At 60.9% G+C, this 18,099-nt stretch overlaps 1 protein-coding gene across 1 annotated transcript in view; it reads left to right on the top strand.

Moving 5' to 3' along the window:
- Nucleotides 1–15,777: 15,777 nt before the first annotated feature.
- NOL4L (nucleolar protein 4 like) overlaps nt 15,778–18,099 on the top strand; it is a 61,213-nt gene continuing 58,891 nt past the window's right edge. Inside the window, exon 1 of the mRNA XM_055722608.1 lies at nt 15,778–16,249. Coding sequence (XP_055578583.1) covers nt 15,941–16,249 — 309 coding nt within the window. The 5' untranslated portion in view covers nt 15,778–15,940. The remainder of the gene's footprint in view (nt 16,250–18,099) is intronic.

The raw sequence follows: 18,099 nt of genomic DNA, 5'->3' as shown, positions 1-18,099 counted from the left end.
TGCTCAGTGTCACTGGGCAGTGCTTGGCACACAAAGCAGCCACATGCTGCTGGAGAGAGGAATATTTTTGCAGTGGGAGAACAAGAAGAGCTCTCTGATGGCTTCCTTGTCCCTTGTAAACATCAACTTTGAGAGCATCGTATTACAGCTGCTGCCTTGCTTCCCAGCAAGATGGTAATCAGGAGCATGGGAGGCACGTGGCTGGGAGTGCCGGGGGCTCGGCCCGCTGGCATCACTGGCACCACTGAGGCCATGGCCATGGCTCCTGCACCGCAGGGCTGCCAGGGCCCAGTGCCAGTGGTGGTCCCAACTGCCCCCAGCCCAGCTGCTGGCCCCAGCAGGACTGCTGCCCGCAGAGCCTGGGCACAGGGGCAGTGGGGGGACTGGGTGGGCACAGCGTCCCCATGTCAGGGACAGCACCGCACGCCACAGCCTGGCCCTGTGACAGCCGTGGGTGTGCGGTGCAGCATGGATGGCTCCCGCAGCGGGGACTGGCCTGGCCCAAGCCCCCTGGGACAGAGCTCGGTGTGCGGCTGCCTCCCACCCTGCCAGTATCGCAGCTTGGGGGATGCACCGTCCCTGCAGCCTGCAGCTTCCAGCACCCCCGGAGGTGTCAAACCCCACGTTGACGCGGTGCTGAGGGACACGGTGCAGCGGTGGGCTTGGCAGTGCCGGGTTAGCAGTTGGACTCGATGATCTTAAAGCTCTTTTCCAGCCTCCGCGGCTCTGTGACCCTCCCCAAACCCCCGCGGCGGCGGGGCCGGTGCCACGGCTGCTGCCGAGCAGCCCCTCTGCAGGCAGGCACAGCCTGGCAGAGCCGCGGCCGTGCAGCTGGCGGAGCTGGAGGCAGCTGCCCCCCCTCACTGGGCAGGAGCCTGCTCCCCTCAGCCCCCCGCCCCCACCCCGCCGGGCTCCCGCGCTCCCGGCCGCGGCTGCCGGGCTGTGGGTAGGGGGCAGCCGGGCTGCGGGTCAGGGGCTGCCGGGCTGCGGGTGGGGGGCTGCCGCCCTCGCCCGCCCCCGTTCCCGCCCCGCCGGGCTCCGGCCGCAGGAGGGACCCAGCGCGCCCCCGCGCACAGCGGGCACCGTCCCGCGGCCCCGCCGCCCCCCGCCCCGCGGCCCCCCGCGCCGGGCCGGGCCGGGCTGCGCGGTGCCGGCGGCTGCCCACGCTGCGGCAGCTGGCGGGGGGGCGGTGGCGGATCAGCTGCGCGCCGGGGCCAGGGATCAGCTGCACTCCGCTCCGCTCCGCTCCCCGGGGAGGGGCGGCGGCCCCGGGCCCCCCCCCTCCCGCCAGGCCCCCCCCCCGCCGCGCTGCCCGCCCTACCTGCCCGCCGCCCCTCCCGGCCCTCCCCGGGGCCGCTGGCTGCTGCCCAGCCCGGAGCTGCCCTGCTCTCCTCCGCCTCCTCCTCCCCCTGCCGCGGGCGCGGGCAGCGCGTGCACGGCCCCGGCTAATCCCGGGGGTGCGGGATCCGCTCTGCGGCTTTTGCCGGGGCAGGAGCCGGAGCCGGTTCCCGAGCGGCGCTGGGCTGCGGGGCCGGGGGCCGGGCAGCCGCACGGCTGGCAGGAGGGGGATGCAGAGATGCTCTCCGGCGATTATTATCCGGCCGACACCCCCCACCACCACCACCCCCCCACCCCCCCCCCCCGCATGCTGCAGCCATAGCAACAGCGATGGGCTGTCCCAGCCGGAGTCTGCAGTGCAATAAAAGGAGAGAGGGACGCAGGGAAAGAAAGAGCCGCGCGTTGCACTGGGCAATCTCCTAAGGGGTTGGCACGAACAAACAGCAACTGGAAGCAACTGGAGCCAATCCCCCAGCTCCCTTTGTAATGCTTTCTGACACAGATTCCCTCTCCATGGCTGACTTTGCAAGTTTCCCCATCCTCTTCCCCTCCTCGCACGGCTTCTTTTCATGCGACTAAATTATACACGAGAGGAGGGACATGCTGGAAATTCGAGTGAAAAAAAAAAAATGTCCAGGTTTGTGCAGGCGTCTGCAGCCTGGCTGCCTCCAGGACTCCTCCCGTGAGCGAAGAGGGACGGGACCTGGTCCCAGGTCAGCAGCATTTAAGCCCGTGAGTTTAGAAACCACCGAGAAAAAACGCTTCTCCTGCTCGAGCAGCGACGGCACCATGCTGGCCAGGGCTGTGCCCGAGACGAGGCCACAGTGGGTGCTGGGACCGTGGCCCCTCCACCAGCCACGGCTGCTGTCCCAGCACGCAGCACCCTCGGGGATTGAAGATGATGCATTTATTTCCCCTGAGAGATGTCTTGTTTAGGGACCAGTGAAAAATATGCAAATCTGGCAGGGCTGGGCCTCTGAGCCTCCGAGGCAGCCTTCCTCCCCCATCCATCCCCGGGGTTCAGTGGGAGCGAGCCGAGCCCTGAGCGGCGCGGGGGAGGGAGAGGCAGGGCCGCAGGCAGCGCGGGGGTGGCAGGGGAGGCTGGAGGCTGAGGTTTGGGATGCCAGGGAGCAGGACGGGGAGATGTGTGCAGAATAGCGGCTCCTCCAGACAGCGGGCATGCGGAGCAGGCTCCCGCTCCCCGCAAGCCCGGGTGGGTGGAGCGTGCTGTCACTTTTTGGTGCTGGGCAAGCCCGGCATCGCTGTCGCAGAATCGCTGCCTGTGCTCTGATGAGTCAGTAGCAGCACTGCCACGTTTTCCTCCTACCAGGCAGCGTCCCGTTGCGGGTCGGTCATGCTCCGCACCGGGATGCTCCCGCGCACACGGTTCTGGTTCAGCTCTGAAGCCACGTGGGTGGGTGAATCTCTGGGGAAGCCCCCCGTGAGCAAAGGGCTGCGCAGGGATGAGGACACTGACCTGCAACTCGGGCAAGATGCAGAGCGCCTGGCTCAGGCGGTGATCCCATGGGACATGGGCATGTTCCTGTGCCTGCGTCCCACCTCCTCTGCCAGACAATGAAACACTGCCCTCCTTCCCAAGTCACAGGAGAACAAATAAAGCAAGCACCATATGGTGCCAAGACACGTTGGAAACGGGGCCAAGCCCAGGAGGTAGGGGAGATGGCAAGCCTCCATCCCCATGCCAGTCCCCATCTCAAGCTCCAGGCCAGGACTGCCTTTGGGGGAGCACTGCACCCACTCCTTACCCTGCAGACAGTGCCCCACTCCCCAGGCTGCGGGGCACAGCTCCGCATTTCAGCCCTGGCTTTGTAGTGACTTGCCCTCCTCCCTGCCTGTAGATTTGGGAAGCATGGAAACCAAAGCTGTCCCCAAGAGCTCTTCTTCCTCTACAAGCTGGGCTAGGGACACGGCAGTCACCGCTGGACTGGCACTGGGGCACTGTCAGGAGGTAATGCCCTGCACTTTGCCACAGGACAGTGCATGTCCTTCTGCCCTTCCCCCAGAATTACATATAGGAGCAGAAGATGGAGAGAGCTTGTCTTCTAAAGCCCCTGAAGCCCTGGGGCCAGAGGAGAAGCTTACCCACAGCTCCAGGACACCACGGATGTAGGAGCTTCTCGTGAGCCAAAAGTGGCATCTGCCTGCCACACCAATCCTCCTGCCTGGATCCTCCCAAAGACCTGCAGCTCACAGATGCCCTGTGTGTTTTCAGGCAAGTCATCTCCAAACACAGGCACCTAGAAGTGAGATACCTGCAAGCAGAGCTGGGCAGCCCAATGGCTGGGCTTTCAGAGGTGCTGAGTGCCTGTGGTTCCCCTGCAGCCAGCTCTGGAGCAGATGTGCAGAGCCCTCCAAGTGCCCAGGCTGCCCTGGCTGCCTGAGGCTGGGGCTTGACCCAGAACAGCAGATCCCAGAGCTCCTTCAGATGAGCTGCTGGGGGAAGAGGGGCTCCAGGAGCCCCCCCAGACTCTAATAGATCTTTTGCAGGTTTAGCAAGCAGATGCCAGCCTCAGCCGTGCCTGGGAGCACCCCTCACAGAGCCAGTGTGGTACCTACCCACCCTGCCAGCCTTTTTTGCCCCATTCCCTCTGAAAGGCCTCAGAGAGGGAAGCTCCAGGTTGACTGAATCAAACTTCGCATCTCTTGAAGGTTTTGTAGCCATGGGGCTCAACTCTGACACTTGCTAATGTGAACAGATCATTTGCACCTGAGTCATGCTGATGAAAATCAAGTAAGTTGTGCAAGCAAAGGAGTTTATTGAATCATACACAAAAATGTAGGGATGATAAGGATCAAACAGCACCCAGGAGTAGCCCACAGTGCTCTGTGCTATCCTCTTCCCTTGTTTAAAGAGGCAGCACTGATGGAGATTTGGGCCCTATCTTTACCTGCCACCAGCCTCCAGCAAGGTGCTCAGCCTCTGGAAATGCTCCGCGTCAACGAGTGCTTCCTGGGTGCTCTGCAGATGCAAAGTTCCGTATGAAAATCTTATTATTTATTGCCAGTGTTACAGAGAACAGAAAAAGCAAGGGGTGGCCTTGTCCTGCACAGCCTACCTAGACATAGGTGCAGTGAGTGCGGTCCCGGTGGAGGGTCCCAGCTGTGATGTGGTTTGTTGGCCAGTGGCTGTGAAGGTCCATGCTTGTTGTGGTCCCAGCTCCACTTGGACTTCCTACCCTACCACATGTTGATAAACAGGAAGAAATGTACAAGGGATGCACTGAAGTTCATAGTTAAGCAGAGTACAGCACTGTCTGATCAGATGGGGAACTTCTGCATTATTTTTTTGCTCTATTAATTCAGAGGTGGGACTTGCTGAAACAGGGACAATTCACAGGACACAGAGCTGGATCTGGATTTCTGAACACCCCCAGAGTTAGCTCCAGGGCAGGGTTAAATGCCAGTGGGCATAAGAACAGCAGCAACACCAGGAACAAAGGGGATGTGGGTGTTTCGGGCAGGCAAAGGGGCAGGCTGGCTCCCAGGAACAGAGGAGGGAGCTGCTGGGACATGCTGGGGTTAGGGAGAAGGGCATTGCTGGGAAAGCACATGCAGCCACAAGGTGAGGCTGGGGATCCTGGATGGATCACCGGGCAGTGGCTGGCAGCGGGACCCACCACTGCTCATGCACTGGGGACCAGCACCAGCGGGGAGGCTCACACTGCAGAGCAACCACCCACCTTTCCCCAGCAGTGCCCGGGGGATGTACCAGCCGGTCACCCAGCACTGTGGCTGTACGCACAGAACGGTGCCCAGGCGCTGCAGGGGTGAGTAGCGTGCACAGCTTGATCCAGCAAGTCGCCGAGCTGCAGGCGGTGGCAGCGCAGGCAGGGAGCCCAGGCAGCGCTGCCAGCAGCAGCCACGGCTGCAGGCAGCAGCCTGCCCATGGGCTGAAGCAGTGGAAGCCCTGGGTCCACGCCATGACCCAGACCCAGGAGCTTGCAGCTCTGAGCAGAGCGGATGGCCCCTGGGGTTTGCACCAGGGACGCGTGTGCCCCACTGCCGCACCAGCCGGATCCTGCTTGTCAGCAGACAGGCCTGGAGCCTGTGCCTGGCAGGAGGTATCGCAGGATTGGGCCCAGAGCAATCTGTTCAGATAGAAGTGGGTGGTAATTTAATGGAAATGGGAGAAGAACTCCCCTGTAGCTCCAAGGCAGGGTGTTATCAGCAAGCAGAGCCCTAACGAGCCACAGAGAAGGCTGGAGCCCTCTGTGCCATTTCATCTCTGCTGCTCTGCGTTGGATTTCCCAGGAGCCCTGCAGCCTCGGCCTCATTAATTATGCAAATGAAAAGGTGCTGCCAACGACTCATCCCTAGGTAGGATCCCTGGGACTGAAGTTGTGCCCCAACAGCGGCTGCTACCCCTGTGTTTGGGCAGGGAGGGTCCCGGAGCACATCAGGCAGGATGGATGTTTGCAATAATTATCCAGTCATCCCCTTCAAGTGTACTGCAGCCATAGCAACAGACAGATGTTCTGTCCCAGCCAGAGTCCGCAGCGAGCTGGGGAGAGAAGCACAAAAATTAACCCCTTCAGCCCCAGGATGCCACAGAATCCACTTTATTCCGGGACCAGACCAGACTTCAAGATCCCTGAGAAAATTCTAGGAAATTGGGCAACAATCCAGCCACACACACCCCAGATAAAATCGAGAGAAATTGCCCCAGTGCTCCCTCAGCCACTGTCTGACACAAAAAGTTGAACGAAACCAGCAGCATCCTGGCAGGCTGGTGGCCTGGCTCTGCCAAGTGCCCCAGTGCTGCTGGTCCTGTCCGGGTAACGAGCCCTGCTCATGCTCAGCATCTCCTAGGGACGATGCTGCAGGCGAGGCCCTCTGGGCCTGGTGGTAATGAGCCTTTGGAGATGTACAGCACTGGGGAACCTGTTCAGGGACGGCTGCAAGCAGCATGCTCTCTGCAGCCAGCACCCACACAGCTCTCTGCAGCCAGCACCCACACAGCGGCCGCAACACAGACCATGCCAGGCACCCAGCTGGGCAGGGAAGGGGCTGGATGCACCACATGGATGAGCATCCAGTGCAAAGTTAACAGCTGTGTCAAAGCCTTTAAAAGTATTTGGAGGCTGGATGCAGCCAGACTGAAGAATAGCCGGTGTTTCATTATCCCGCTGCTGCACAGGTTTCCAGGATTCAGCCTGAGTCCATTAAATCCCACCCAGAAATATCATCACAAGGGTCCTTGTGCCCACCAGCACATTGAAAATATAAACCCAGCTTCTCTTGGGGGCCTGGATGAGCAGCCAGCCCCGCTGCAGGCACAAGGTTTCTGTTGTGCCTCCCGTCCCCACCAGCCAGCCATTCCTTCAAGCAGTAGCATTTTCATGTTTTAAGCTAAAGGCCAGACCCCCACTCTGCAGTTCCCTTCTGAAAGGATGGGAGATGCCCACCCTGGCCAGGAGGTCCTGCAGAGGTAGCGGGGATTCCTCAGAGCCCACAGCAATCCCTCGACCTCAGAGCAGTGTAAACAGGCTCATGGGAAAGCCCCATCCAGATGTTTGCAGCTGCAGATGCTTCTGGAGTGCACCCACAGTGAGGATTTCAAAGGAGAATGATGGGACCGAGGGAGGACAGCCCGAGCAGATGTGCTGGGAGGGATGGATCACACCTGGAAGAAAGAAGAGAACCCTCCTCTTGGCTGGCAGAGCAAGACAACCCACTGCCCTGCACATAAGCACAAGTGTGAAAGGTCACAGGAACACAGTTTCACTTCCCAAACTGTAAGACTATTTTTGGTTCACATAACTTCCCTTCTTGTCGTCTGCCACACAGACAATGAGAACTCCAGCTTGCAGAGGGCATCCCATCCCCTCCAGCCTTGCCTGGTGACAGCTTGTACCATGCCAGCACAGCCTACTCTGGAAATCTGTGATCCCCCAGTTGGGTTTTTTCTTCTTTCTCCAGAAGAAAAAAAAAAGAAGAAAAAAAATGCATGGAAGGGTAAATTTGCTGATCCTGAAACTGAGGGAGACGTGGCATCATGTGCAGTCGCAGAGGATGTGGGCAGGTGCCATCAGCCTTCCCCACGCAGCTCTGGAAATGTAGCTCAGTCCTGATCTGCAGCTCCCTGGCTGTTCCTGTCCCGGGCTCCCACACAACCCTGGCAGCTGGTGGGTATTTCAGTCCTCACCACAGCACTCAGGCGACTGCTCTCCTTCTGTGGTTTTCCCCCCAAGCACATCAGTTGAGCATCCACGTGGTTTGATTCCCAGCCCTCTGAAGCCACACTGGAGACAGAATAAGAAGGTGGCAAAAAGTCTATTATTTCCACAAATCTCCATTCAATTTGTTACTCCAGCTCCTCTGCCTGTGTCAGTACCAGGCTTCTCTCCCAAGCAAAAGCCACACCACATCATGTTTTAGTGCTGTGACGGGGACAGAAATCCAATGGGCTCCAGAAGGAATTCATGTTCTTTGCTGACTACCCTTAGCTGCTCTGACTTACTATCTGATCTGGATCTAAATTAGGTTTTGATTAAAGTCAAGAATAATTCTACTTGGAAAAATTTCATTGTTTAGGTTCAGAATTAGCGAAAACTATAGGAGAATTAAAACTGATTTCTCACTTTGGGGACAGAGAGCCCTAAGTGACCTTAGATGGTGCACAGTCCCTGCTGCGAGAGGCAGCCACACTGTGCCAGGTCATGCACAACCTGACCAAGCTCTGTGTTTGCAGCAGCCAGGTTCTCTCCCCAGTTCTCCTCTGGGATCACTCCTGTAGAGACCGATGGCTCCAGTGCTTGGTCAGCATCTCCTCATTTCCAGTGTGGGTTTGTACATAGTCCGTTTATTCCCACTCGCTCTTGTGCTGAGGTGGTGCTGGGGTTTAGCCCGTGTCCCTCCCTGGTGTCTCTCTCTTGATTGTCCACAAATGTGCCTTCTCTCAGCATTCGTTTTGCTGAGATCAGTGAGCTGAGTCATCTCTGTAAGACACTCTCCTTTCTCCTGAACAATCCAGCAAACTCTCCCTGCACTAGTTTCAGGCTAAATTCTCTCAATATGGTGAACCAGAACCAGACAGCAGCCTGGAGCTTCACCACAGCCTTCATACTTCTCTGCACCTCTCTCGAAACAACCCTCCCAGACAACTTGGGATCATTCCCCTTTTTCTTGACTGCATCCCGTTGATGGATGATAGCTCTCCCATTGGTGGATCACAGCTGCACCGCTGGTGGATCACAGCCATACTGTTGGTGGATCACAACCATACTGTTGGTGGATCACAGCTCTCCCACCCAGCCTTGGGTATGGGAACGTCTCAGACACAGGCTGTGGAGACACAGGGGCTCCCTTTGTGTTTGATGGAAAGAATAAGACAGCTCCAGCAAATGATTCATCTCACTCCATGGTAAGCATTTAAAGCACTGGGATGAACGGTTTCTGGAGGTGCTCATCATCACGCAATGACTGCAGCAGCAGTCTAGATGCCCAGGTAACATTGGCTGTCCGGCTTTGAACAACTGAAATTACGAGAGCCAAACACTCATCATCCGTAGTGATCCCGTAAGTACCTCAACATTCCTCTAGCCTCTCCCAAGGAAGCACTCCCAGCTTGCCAGCAGAAGTGATGGTCATTAACTCCTGAGCTCACTTGGCACTGCTTGGAACCAGGCTACGTCCCCTGACGGGTTTGGTCCCCTTGCGCCCACCCCTCTGCCTGCCTCTCTTATCCCACCCAGCAGCATTCAGGGCTTTTGGTAAATGGTTCCAGTTTGGGTCCCAGATGCCAACCAAGAGAACCAGCGTAGCTGGGCACACTGCAGCCCCCACAGGCACAGCACCTTCTTCAGCTGGGAGCTGGGGGGCACCGGCTGCTGGCCTGCCACACACAACTTTTTACATGGTATTTGGCTGCCTTCATTTCCAGCTGATATATTACATTTAAAACAGCTTGGAGGAGAAGGGTACTTTCCAGTCATCACTTTCCCATGTAAGCTGTAAATGTAACTGGGGTGGTGTCAAGGGCGAGGGCTGGGAAGTGTCCACCACTGCCACCCCCCATCAGCAGGTAGCCGCGGGGGTCCCCACTCCCACCCGCCCACACCCAGCTCTCCCACCACCCTGCACCCCCAAGGCATGAGCCAGGCTCTTGCAGAAGGAGCAGGAGTCTGCAGCAGAGGCTGAGGGCTTGCTGTGCTCCTGGTGCTGGGTGCGGGGTGAGGACTGGCTGCTGTCACTGCTGAAGAGGATGGCTGCAGGAACAGGGAACATGGAAGCATGGCTGAGCTGGATCAGTCCCTCTGTTCTGCCCCTGCCCTGATGAGCACCAGACACTTCAGAAGAAGGCCCATGCGCTACGGCAAAAAAACAGGGAAGGAAATATCCGCAAAGGAAGCATCTTTCTCACTCCTGACCATCAGTTTCAGACTTATCCCCTAAAGCATGAGTGCTTATCTTGCCCTTTGCTTTCTTAAAACCATACCTTCCCAGGTGTTCCTCCTCCAAAGAGGCACACAGTTCTTTTGCATATGCAAATCACTCGCTGTGGTGATAAATTCCACCAGTTAGCTGTAAGATGGGTAAAATGATCTGCTTTAATCAGTTTGGATGAGTCCTGCTTTTGTTGATCGTCCCTTTTTCTTGTACCTTGAGAAGAGATCTCTGCACACACCATGTACTCTCTCTGGACACTCACCATGCTAGAGGCACCACAGCCTTCCCTCTTCAGCTCCCATCTCAGCAAAGCTGCCCTGATATTTCCAATTAAATATTTTCTAGGTATTACGATTGCTAATTCCTGATTTCCTTGGTTTTATGTCTGTGAAAGAATAATCACAAGCCAGTACAACAGTCCAGGGTCTGGGGTACCCCCACCTGAAAAAAACGTTACAAAAATGCGGTATAATGTACAGTGTCTGGTTTATATTTGTTGGAATTTACTAAGACCAACTTTTATTTATATAGTATAAATAGCAATGGACCTGGGGCTATCACGTGCTTGTCTATAAAAACGCCTGCAGCAGGCACCCTGTGCTGAACACCACCCAGCATCTGTCATCCAGAACCGACAGTTTAAGGTCCAGTGCCACCAAACACTTCCACTTTTTTTTCTTTCCCCTATCTTTAAGGACAAGAGTGGCCTCGATATCACGCTAATTCTAATCCAGCATGTCATGAGATTGCTCATGCACCACAAGGTAAACCCTTGTTGGATCTGTGCTGGATTGGGACCTAAAATATTGATCTGAACACTCGGCCCATGTGTGAGTGGTCTTCCCAAAATCCCTGCTCGGAGGATAACAGCTCTTGGTTTGGCTGGCCTTGCCTTCCCAAGCTGGGAAAACTCCTGCCCATGCTCTCCAGAGTGACCCTCCGTATCGTGCTCTAGGTGGGCCCTCAAACCTTAGTGGAAAGACTAGACAGACTCACGCCAAAGAGCAGACAAGGTATTTAACTACAACTATTAACAAACCAAATCAGGTGGAAGGCAGGCGAGAGACCTAGCCAAGGGAAAGGCTAGCAGGACATAGCTCACCACATCTAGAGGACTGCAAAGCAAAGACAAGCCCAGTGAGTGCTGTACACCAGACTAAGGTCATTCGCTGGAAATCCTGCACTTTCCAGCAATTTTCTACAGAGGACAGTCACCACCAGAGAGAAGATGGCTAAAGTCCTTCCGTCCCACCAGGCACGCCTACCATGTGGCTGGAGCAACTGGCTCACCCCATGCCAAGTACGAGTCCACCCAAACAAAGTGCCGTCGGTGAGCAGGCTCAGCGAGCCTGTGCCCGACCATCCACCACGCACGGCCCCTCACCCCGCCCTGAGCTCCCCTCTGCCAGTTCCTTCCCCTTTTCTGGGAGAGACCCAGGCCCTTCAGCTGATGCCTTACTCTGCACAGTGCCATTCACGCCAGGAAGGGGTGTCTGTTCATTTACGGAAATAGTAATGCTTCTCACTCTGCTTTGCGCTGACAGACGTAACATTTGATGGTCATTGGGATTTGGCAGTGAAAAAACTCCAACTGGTGCCATTCACGTGAAAATATCCAGGTTCAGTGGATGTGCAGACTCCTATGCCAGCTTCAAATGGGTGGGCTGAGGTAGGAGAAGGCTTCTGTCGATGCTTACAGTGGTGCGAGAGGACACTCCCTTTTCCCTTGGCTCCCAAGCAGCTGAACTGCAAGGTGGGGAAATCAGCAACTACATCAGCCAGGAGGTCTGACCATGGTGAAAAAGGCAACCCCACCCCTGGGTAGAGCTACTCCGCAAACGCAAAGTGTCCTTCCACTCTCTTCCTCACTCAACACCTCCTGCAGTGCAGCTGGACTCCAGCGGCGAGTGCTTCCCTGGCACTCCCGGACAGCCAGCTGCCACCACACCTCCTCCAAAGCCTGTTCACAGGCTTCTCATAGGAAATGCCACCCCCGCCACAGCCACCCCACGTGCCAGCTGGTGCTGGACACCAAGCTCAGCCGGTCACCGCTTCACGCTCTGCAGGCAGGGTGCCCACTGCTGTAGCAGGCTAGGAGCTGAGCCTGGCTTCATCCACAAAGTCTTTGCAAGAAAGTTGCCCACCGAGCCCCAGTGGTGCAGAATATCCTTCTTTGTTCTGCCATTTCCCCAACTGCTCCTTTTGGAAGTCCCCTGAGAAAGCTGTGCTTCCATGGCTGAGGCTTGAAAGGATGTCCATCTTATTTTTAGTAGTCAGCAAAAACACTGCAGTGCACGAGCAAGTTCCTGTAAGCAGCCTGTACCACATGCCTTTGGGCAGAAGCCCCAGACTGGGGAAGACCTTCTGCGCTCCACAAGTCCCTCTCCAACAGTGTTGCGTTGGGCCCAGTGCCAACTGGATAGTGACACTGGGAATCTTTTGAGAGGTGTCCAGACATCCAGTGGGGTAGAGAAAGTCAACATGATTTCCAATGGTGTGTGTCAATAATTAACTTCAATGCTCCTCCAGTGTCACAGCCATTCCGTTTTCACTGGATTCCCCCTGGCATGGCTAACACATGGCTTAGCTCCTGCAGCGTTCAATTCCCACCCCTGGGATCTGTCGGACAGGCACAGGGTGGCTGGCACGGGATGAGGGGCAGTGAAGAAAACTGCCCTTTGGCCAGTGAAGTGTCCTCACCTTCCCCCTGTCTCCAGCCCCAGCCGTGCGGCACTGTGGTTGACTGTGTGCTGGCCGGCCCCGGCACCACGGCACCCTGCACCTCCAGCACCAGCCTCAGAAAACTCCCTGACACATCAAATTCCTCTTCCAGGTTCCCACAGGCTCCCAGCTCCTGCTCCTACATCCTCATGCCAGCCCTACTGCTGCTGGCAATGCAGGCAGCCCTCAGTATGCACCACTGCCACGTGCACCAAACTGGCACAGACTGGGCATGTGGCACTGCCGGGTGGGCATGGAGCACATGTGTGGCACTACTGGCAATGCACAGAGCACAGAGCACAAGCACGGCACCGCCAGGCAGGCATAGAGCCCATGTGGCACTGACAGATAGACCAGGAGCACACGTGTGGCACTGATGGACAGACCAGGAGCACGTGTGTGGCACCAATAGACAGACCAGGAGCACGCAGGTGGCACTGATGGGCAGACTGGGACCACATGTGGCACTGATGGACAGACAGGGAGCACGCATATGTGGCACCCATGGACAGACCAGGAGTACATGTGTGGCACTGCTGGGTGGGCATGGAGCACATGTGGCACTGATGGACAGCATAGAAGCACACCATGTGACATTGATGGATAAGGAGCACATGTATGGTACTGACGGAGAGACTAGGACCACATGCGTGGCATTGATGGACAGACTGGGAGCACATGCATGGCACTGCCAGATGGGCATGGAGCACATACATGGCACTGATGGACAGGGAACATGTGTGGCACCCATGGACAGACCAGGAGCACATGCATGGCACTGTTGGGTGGACATCGAGCACATGTGGCCCTGACGGACAGACTGGGAGCACACATGTGGCATTGACGGACAGACCGGGAGCACACATATGGCACTGACAGACTGGGAGCACACATGGGAATGATGGACAGGGAGCACACACGTGAGACTGACAGACAGATTGGGACCATATGTGTGGCACTGAGGGACAGACAGGGAGCACGCATGTTTGGCACCCATGGACAGACCAGGAGCACACGCATAGCACTGCTAGGTGGGCATGGAGCACATGTGGCACTGATGGACAGCATAGAAGCACACCATGTGACATTGATGGATAAGGAGCACATGTATGGTACTGATGGAGAGACTAGGAGCACACGCATGGCACTGCCACATAGGCATGGAGCACATGTGACGCTGACGGACAGGGAACACACATGTGGCACTGATGGAGAGACTAGGAGCAATGTGTGGCATTGATGGACAGACCAAGAGCATATGTATGGCACCAACAGACAGACTGGAGCACACACGGCACTGATGGACAGGGAGCACAAACATGAGACTGATGGACAGACTGGGACCATTTGTGTGGATTCGATGGACAGACAGGGGGCACGTGTTGCACCCATGGACAGAACAGGAGCTCATGTGTGGCACTGCTGGATTAGGCATGGAACACATGTGGCACTGATGGACAGCCTGGGAGCACACATGTGGTATTGATGGACAGACCAGAAGCACATGCATGGCACCAATGGACAGACCAGGAGCATGTGTGTGGCACAGCCAGGAGGGCATGGAGCACACACATGGCACTGATGGGCAGAATGGGACCACGTGTGGCATTGATGGACAGACAGGGAGCACGCATGTGTGGCATACATGGACAGACCAGGAGCACATGTGTGGCACTGCCGGGTGGGCACGTAGCACATGTGGCACTGATGGACAGGGAGCACAGGTATGGTACTGACGGAGAGACTCAGGCCATATGCGTGGTCCTAGAGTACGTACTCCAGACCAGGAGTACGTGTGTAGCACCAATGGATAGACCAGGAGCACACACGTGGCACTGACAGACAGGGAGCACACACGTGAGACCAATGGACAGGACTGGGACCATACGTGTGGCACTGATGGACAGAGAGAGAGCATGTGTGGCACCCATGAACAGACCAGGAGCACATCATGGCACTGCTGGGTGGGCACAGAGCACATGTGGCCTTGACGGACAGACCGGGAGCACATGCGTGGCACTGCCAGATGGGCATGGAGCACATACATGGCACTGACGGACAGGGAGCACATGTGTGGCATCGACAGAGACTAGGACTGTATGCGTGGCAGTGCTGGTCAGACTGGGGGCACACGCGTGGCACTGCTGGGTGGGCATGGCGCACATAGGTGGCACGGACGCGCAGAGCACACGCGTGGCACCCACGGCAGTGGCGCCACCACGAACACGGCACAGGCATGTGGCTGCCGCGGGGACACGCAGCCCCAGCTGCCGGCCGGGACGGGCGGCCCCGTCTTCCCCCCGTGGCCGGCCCGCCCCCCCCTCCCCCCCCCCCCCCCCGCCCTCCCCCGGCGTCTGAGGCGAGGGGAGGCCGAGCCCCCCGCCCCGCGGCCGCCCCCCGCCGCCGGGCGCAGGGAGGATGCTCTGCCGGCCGCTCGCCCGGGAAACGGGCGCGGCAGCGGGGCCGGGGTCCGGCCTTTGTCTCCCGCTCCGGGGCCGGCAGGATCACGGCTGCCCCGAGGCCGGGCTTGGGGCGGGGTGCGGCGCTCCCGGGCCAGCGGGACAAGCCTCGGCCGCTCCGGGCAGCCCCGACCGAGGGCGCTGCGGGGCGACGCCGGCGCTCCCCGCCTCCGTCCCGCTCGTTCCAGGCCGTTCCGGCGGGCGGCGGACCCCGCCGCTGCCGCTGCCCCCGCGGCTCCTCCCCGGCTCTGCGGCGGCTCGGCAGGTGCCGCCTCCGCCCCCGCCGGCCCGTCCCGCCGCACACGTGCGCCCGCGCCCCGCCGGCCCTTTGTCTGGGACCGGCACCTGGACCCGCGCCCCCCGACACCCCCCCGGGCTCGGCCTCCCCCCCCCCCCCCCGCTCCCCGCCCCGCTGCCCGGCCCGTCCGGGGCCCGGCCGAGCCGGGGCAGCGCATCCCACCGGCGGCGCGGCGGGGGAGCGGGCGGGCGGGCGGCGCGGATCACGGGGGCCAGGCCGGGGGGGAGCGGCGGCCCCGGGGCGGGCCGGCCGGGGGAGGGGGGCCCGGCGGCGGCGGCGGCGGCGCGGCCGCTCTAACAGGTGGGATCCCGCTGAGAGGAGGAGGCGGCCGGAGGGGGGCGGAGGAGGCAGGGACGGGCGGGCGGGCGGGCGGAGGGAGGGAGGGGGACGAGCCGGAGCCGCCTGTGATCCTGTGACAGGAGCGGCTGCTGCTGCTGCTGGCGCCGCCGGTGCCTCCCTCCGCCCGGCTCGCCGGGTCGCTGTCCGAGCCCCGGCGCCCCCCCTGCCGCGGCTGCCCCCCTCCCCTCCCGCCCCCCCTCCCTTTCCCCGCTCCATCCCGGCCGTCGCCCCCGCAGCCCGTCCCGGGCCACGCCGCGCCAGCGCCGGCCGGGCTCGCCGCGCCGCCCCGGCTGTCCCTCCGCCCGCTCCGGGACAGGGCGCGGGGCCGGGCGCCGCCGCCGCCGCTGCTGCCGCCGCCGCCGCCGCCGGCCGGGCGATGCCGAAGCCGCCGCTGCTGCTGCGGGGGAGCCGCCCCGGGGACAGCGAGCTGGGGCGGCAGTTCCGGGACTGGTGCCTGCGCACCTACGGGGACTCGGCCAAAACCAAGACGGTGACCCGGAGCAAGTACCAGCGCATCGCCGAGGTGCTGCAGGGGGGATCCGGCTCCGGCGGCGGCTCCGGCGGGGGGGAGAAAGGCAAGTTCCAGTTCTGGGTCCGGTCCAAGGGCTTCCGCCTGGGAAACGGCACCAGGGAGGCGACGAAGATGGGTCAAGTGGTGGTATATGTGCCGGTGAAAACGGGAACGGTTAGTGCGCTCCGTGCCCCGGGGGCTCTGTGTCTGTCTGTCTGCCTGCCTGTCCGTGTCTGTCTGTCCTCCCCGGGGGTGCGGGCGGGGGGTGGTGGGGGTGGTGTGTGTATTTGCCCGGGGCGGGGGCGGGCACCCCCGGGGCCCCTGTCCCCGCCACCGCCGCGCCGGCCCTGTCCCGTCAGCACCGGGCGGCCCAGCCCCGCCGCGCCGCCGGCCGCCGGGAGCGCGCATGCCCCATGCGGGGCGCGACGCGGGGCCCGGCCGCTCCCGCAGCCCCCGCCGCTCCCGGGGCACCCGCCGCGCCCCTGCCGCCCCGACCCGCCCGGGATGCGGATAGGGAGAGGCGCCCGCCCGGAGCCTCGCACCTACCGCCGCCCGCCCCCCCATCCCCCCGCCCCGGTCCCCATCCCCGTCCCCGTCCCATCCGGTGCGGCCGCCGTCCCCGGGCGCTGCGGGGGGGGGGCGGGGGGGGGGGGGCGGCGGTACTCCGCGCCCGCTGCCGTGCACCTGCCCCCTGGGGGGGGGGGGGGGGGGCCGCGCCGCGCCGCCGCCCGGTGCGGGCCCCGCCGCCCCCCCGCCCTGTCCGATCACGTTCGCCCGGCATTTCCCATCCGCCCCACGGCCGGGGACAGGTCTGCAGTCAAGGGCAGAGCGGCGGGGAGGGGGCGCCGGCACCCCCCGCCCCCGCCGCCGCCGCGCCCTGCCCGCCCGGCCGCCGCGCCGAGCGGAGCGGAGCGGAGCGAGCCCGGCCCGCTGCGGCGAGCCCGGCCCCGGCGTCCCGCGGCGCTGCCCGCCCCGGCGCGGCCACTGCAGCCGGTGCCCCGGGGGGTGCGGGCAGCGGCAGAGCCCGGATTAGGGCAGCTCCCCCCCCGGCTCCGCGCCCGCCCGCGGGCCGCCGTCCCGGGAAACTCCCCCGCCGGAGCCTCATTGTTCGGCGCCCCGGCGGGCCGGCGGCGCGGGGCGCACCGGCCGCCTCCCTCCCCGCCTGCCTGCTGCCCGCCCGCTGCCCCCCCGCCCCGCCGCCGCCCGGGGCTGCCCCGCCGCCCCATTGTTCCCGTCCCGAGCGCGCCCCGCTCCCCGGCGCGCAGCGAAACGCGCAACTTTCGCGTCCCTGCGCGCAGGGGTGCGCCCGGCGCTCCCCCGGCCCCGCTGCCCGCCGAGGGGAGGATCGGCCCGCCGCCCCGCCGGGGACCGCTCCGGGCCAGCGGGCACAGAAGGGCTCCGGGAGGGATTTTTTTTTTTAATAAATTTTTTTTTCTCCACCCCCCCCCCCCCGTCCCTCCCCTCCTCTCCCCGCTGCTGCTGCTGCTGCCGCTGCTCTAAAGGGTGCAGTGTTTTCTGTGCACACACAGACTCTAGCATTGATGTGGCTGGAGGATGCTTCCATTGAGGGCAGCCCATCTGTGGCAAATGCTTCTAAACGCACTATTTACCTCCCATCTGGTCTGCCTTATTATTGGGGGGAGGGGGAAGGGTCATTATTTCTCCCTTTCCCTTCGTGGTGCTCAGAGGCGCCTTTCTTTCTCCCCTTGCAGCCCCCCTCCCCCATGCCATGCCCCAAAAAAATTCTTTGCAATTTTTTTTTTTTTGGGAGACCTCCTTGCAGCCCTCCGCTCCCTCTCCCCCCCGCCCCCGCCCCAAAGGGCCCCTGCCGAGAGCGGATTAGGAGCGGTACCCCTTTCCGCAGATACAGCACTTCCCCCGGGTCCTCTCCATCTAGCCGGCGACTCTATCCCAGATCTTCCAAATGCTGCAGAGTCATGGTACCCCAGAGAGGCCGAGCCAGACTCCCTCGACCCTGCCGCTAGCTAGACGCCCCCTCCCCTTTGTCCGTGAGGGAGTCCCTA

The sequence above is a fragment of the Falco cherrug genome, chromosome 10, assembly GCF_023634085.1.
Source record: "Falco cherrug isolate bFalChe1 chromosome 10, bFalChe1.pri, whole genome shotgun sequence".
In the NCBI taxonomy this organism is placed as follows: Eukaryota; Metazoa; Chordata; class Aves; order Falconiformes; family Falconidae; genus Falco; species Falco cherrug.
This window is presented reverse-complemented; position numbering and strand designations above follow the sequence as displayed.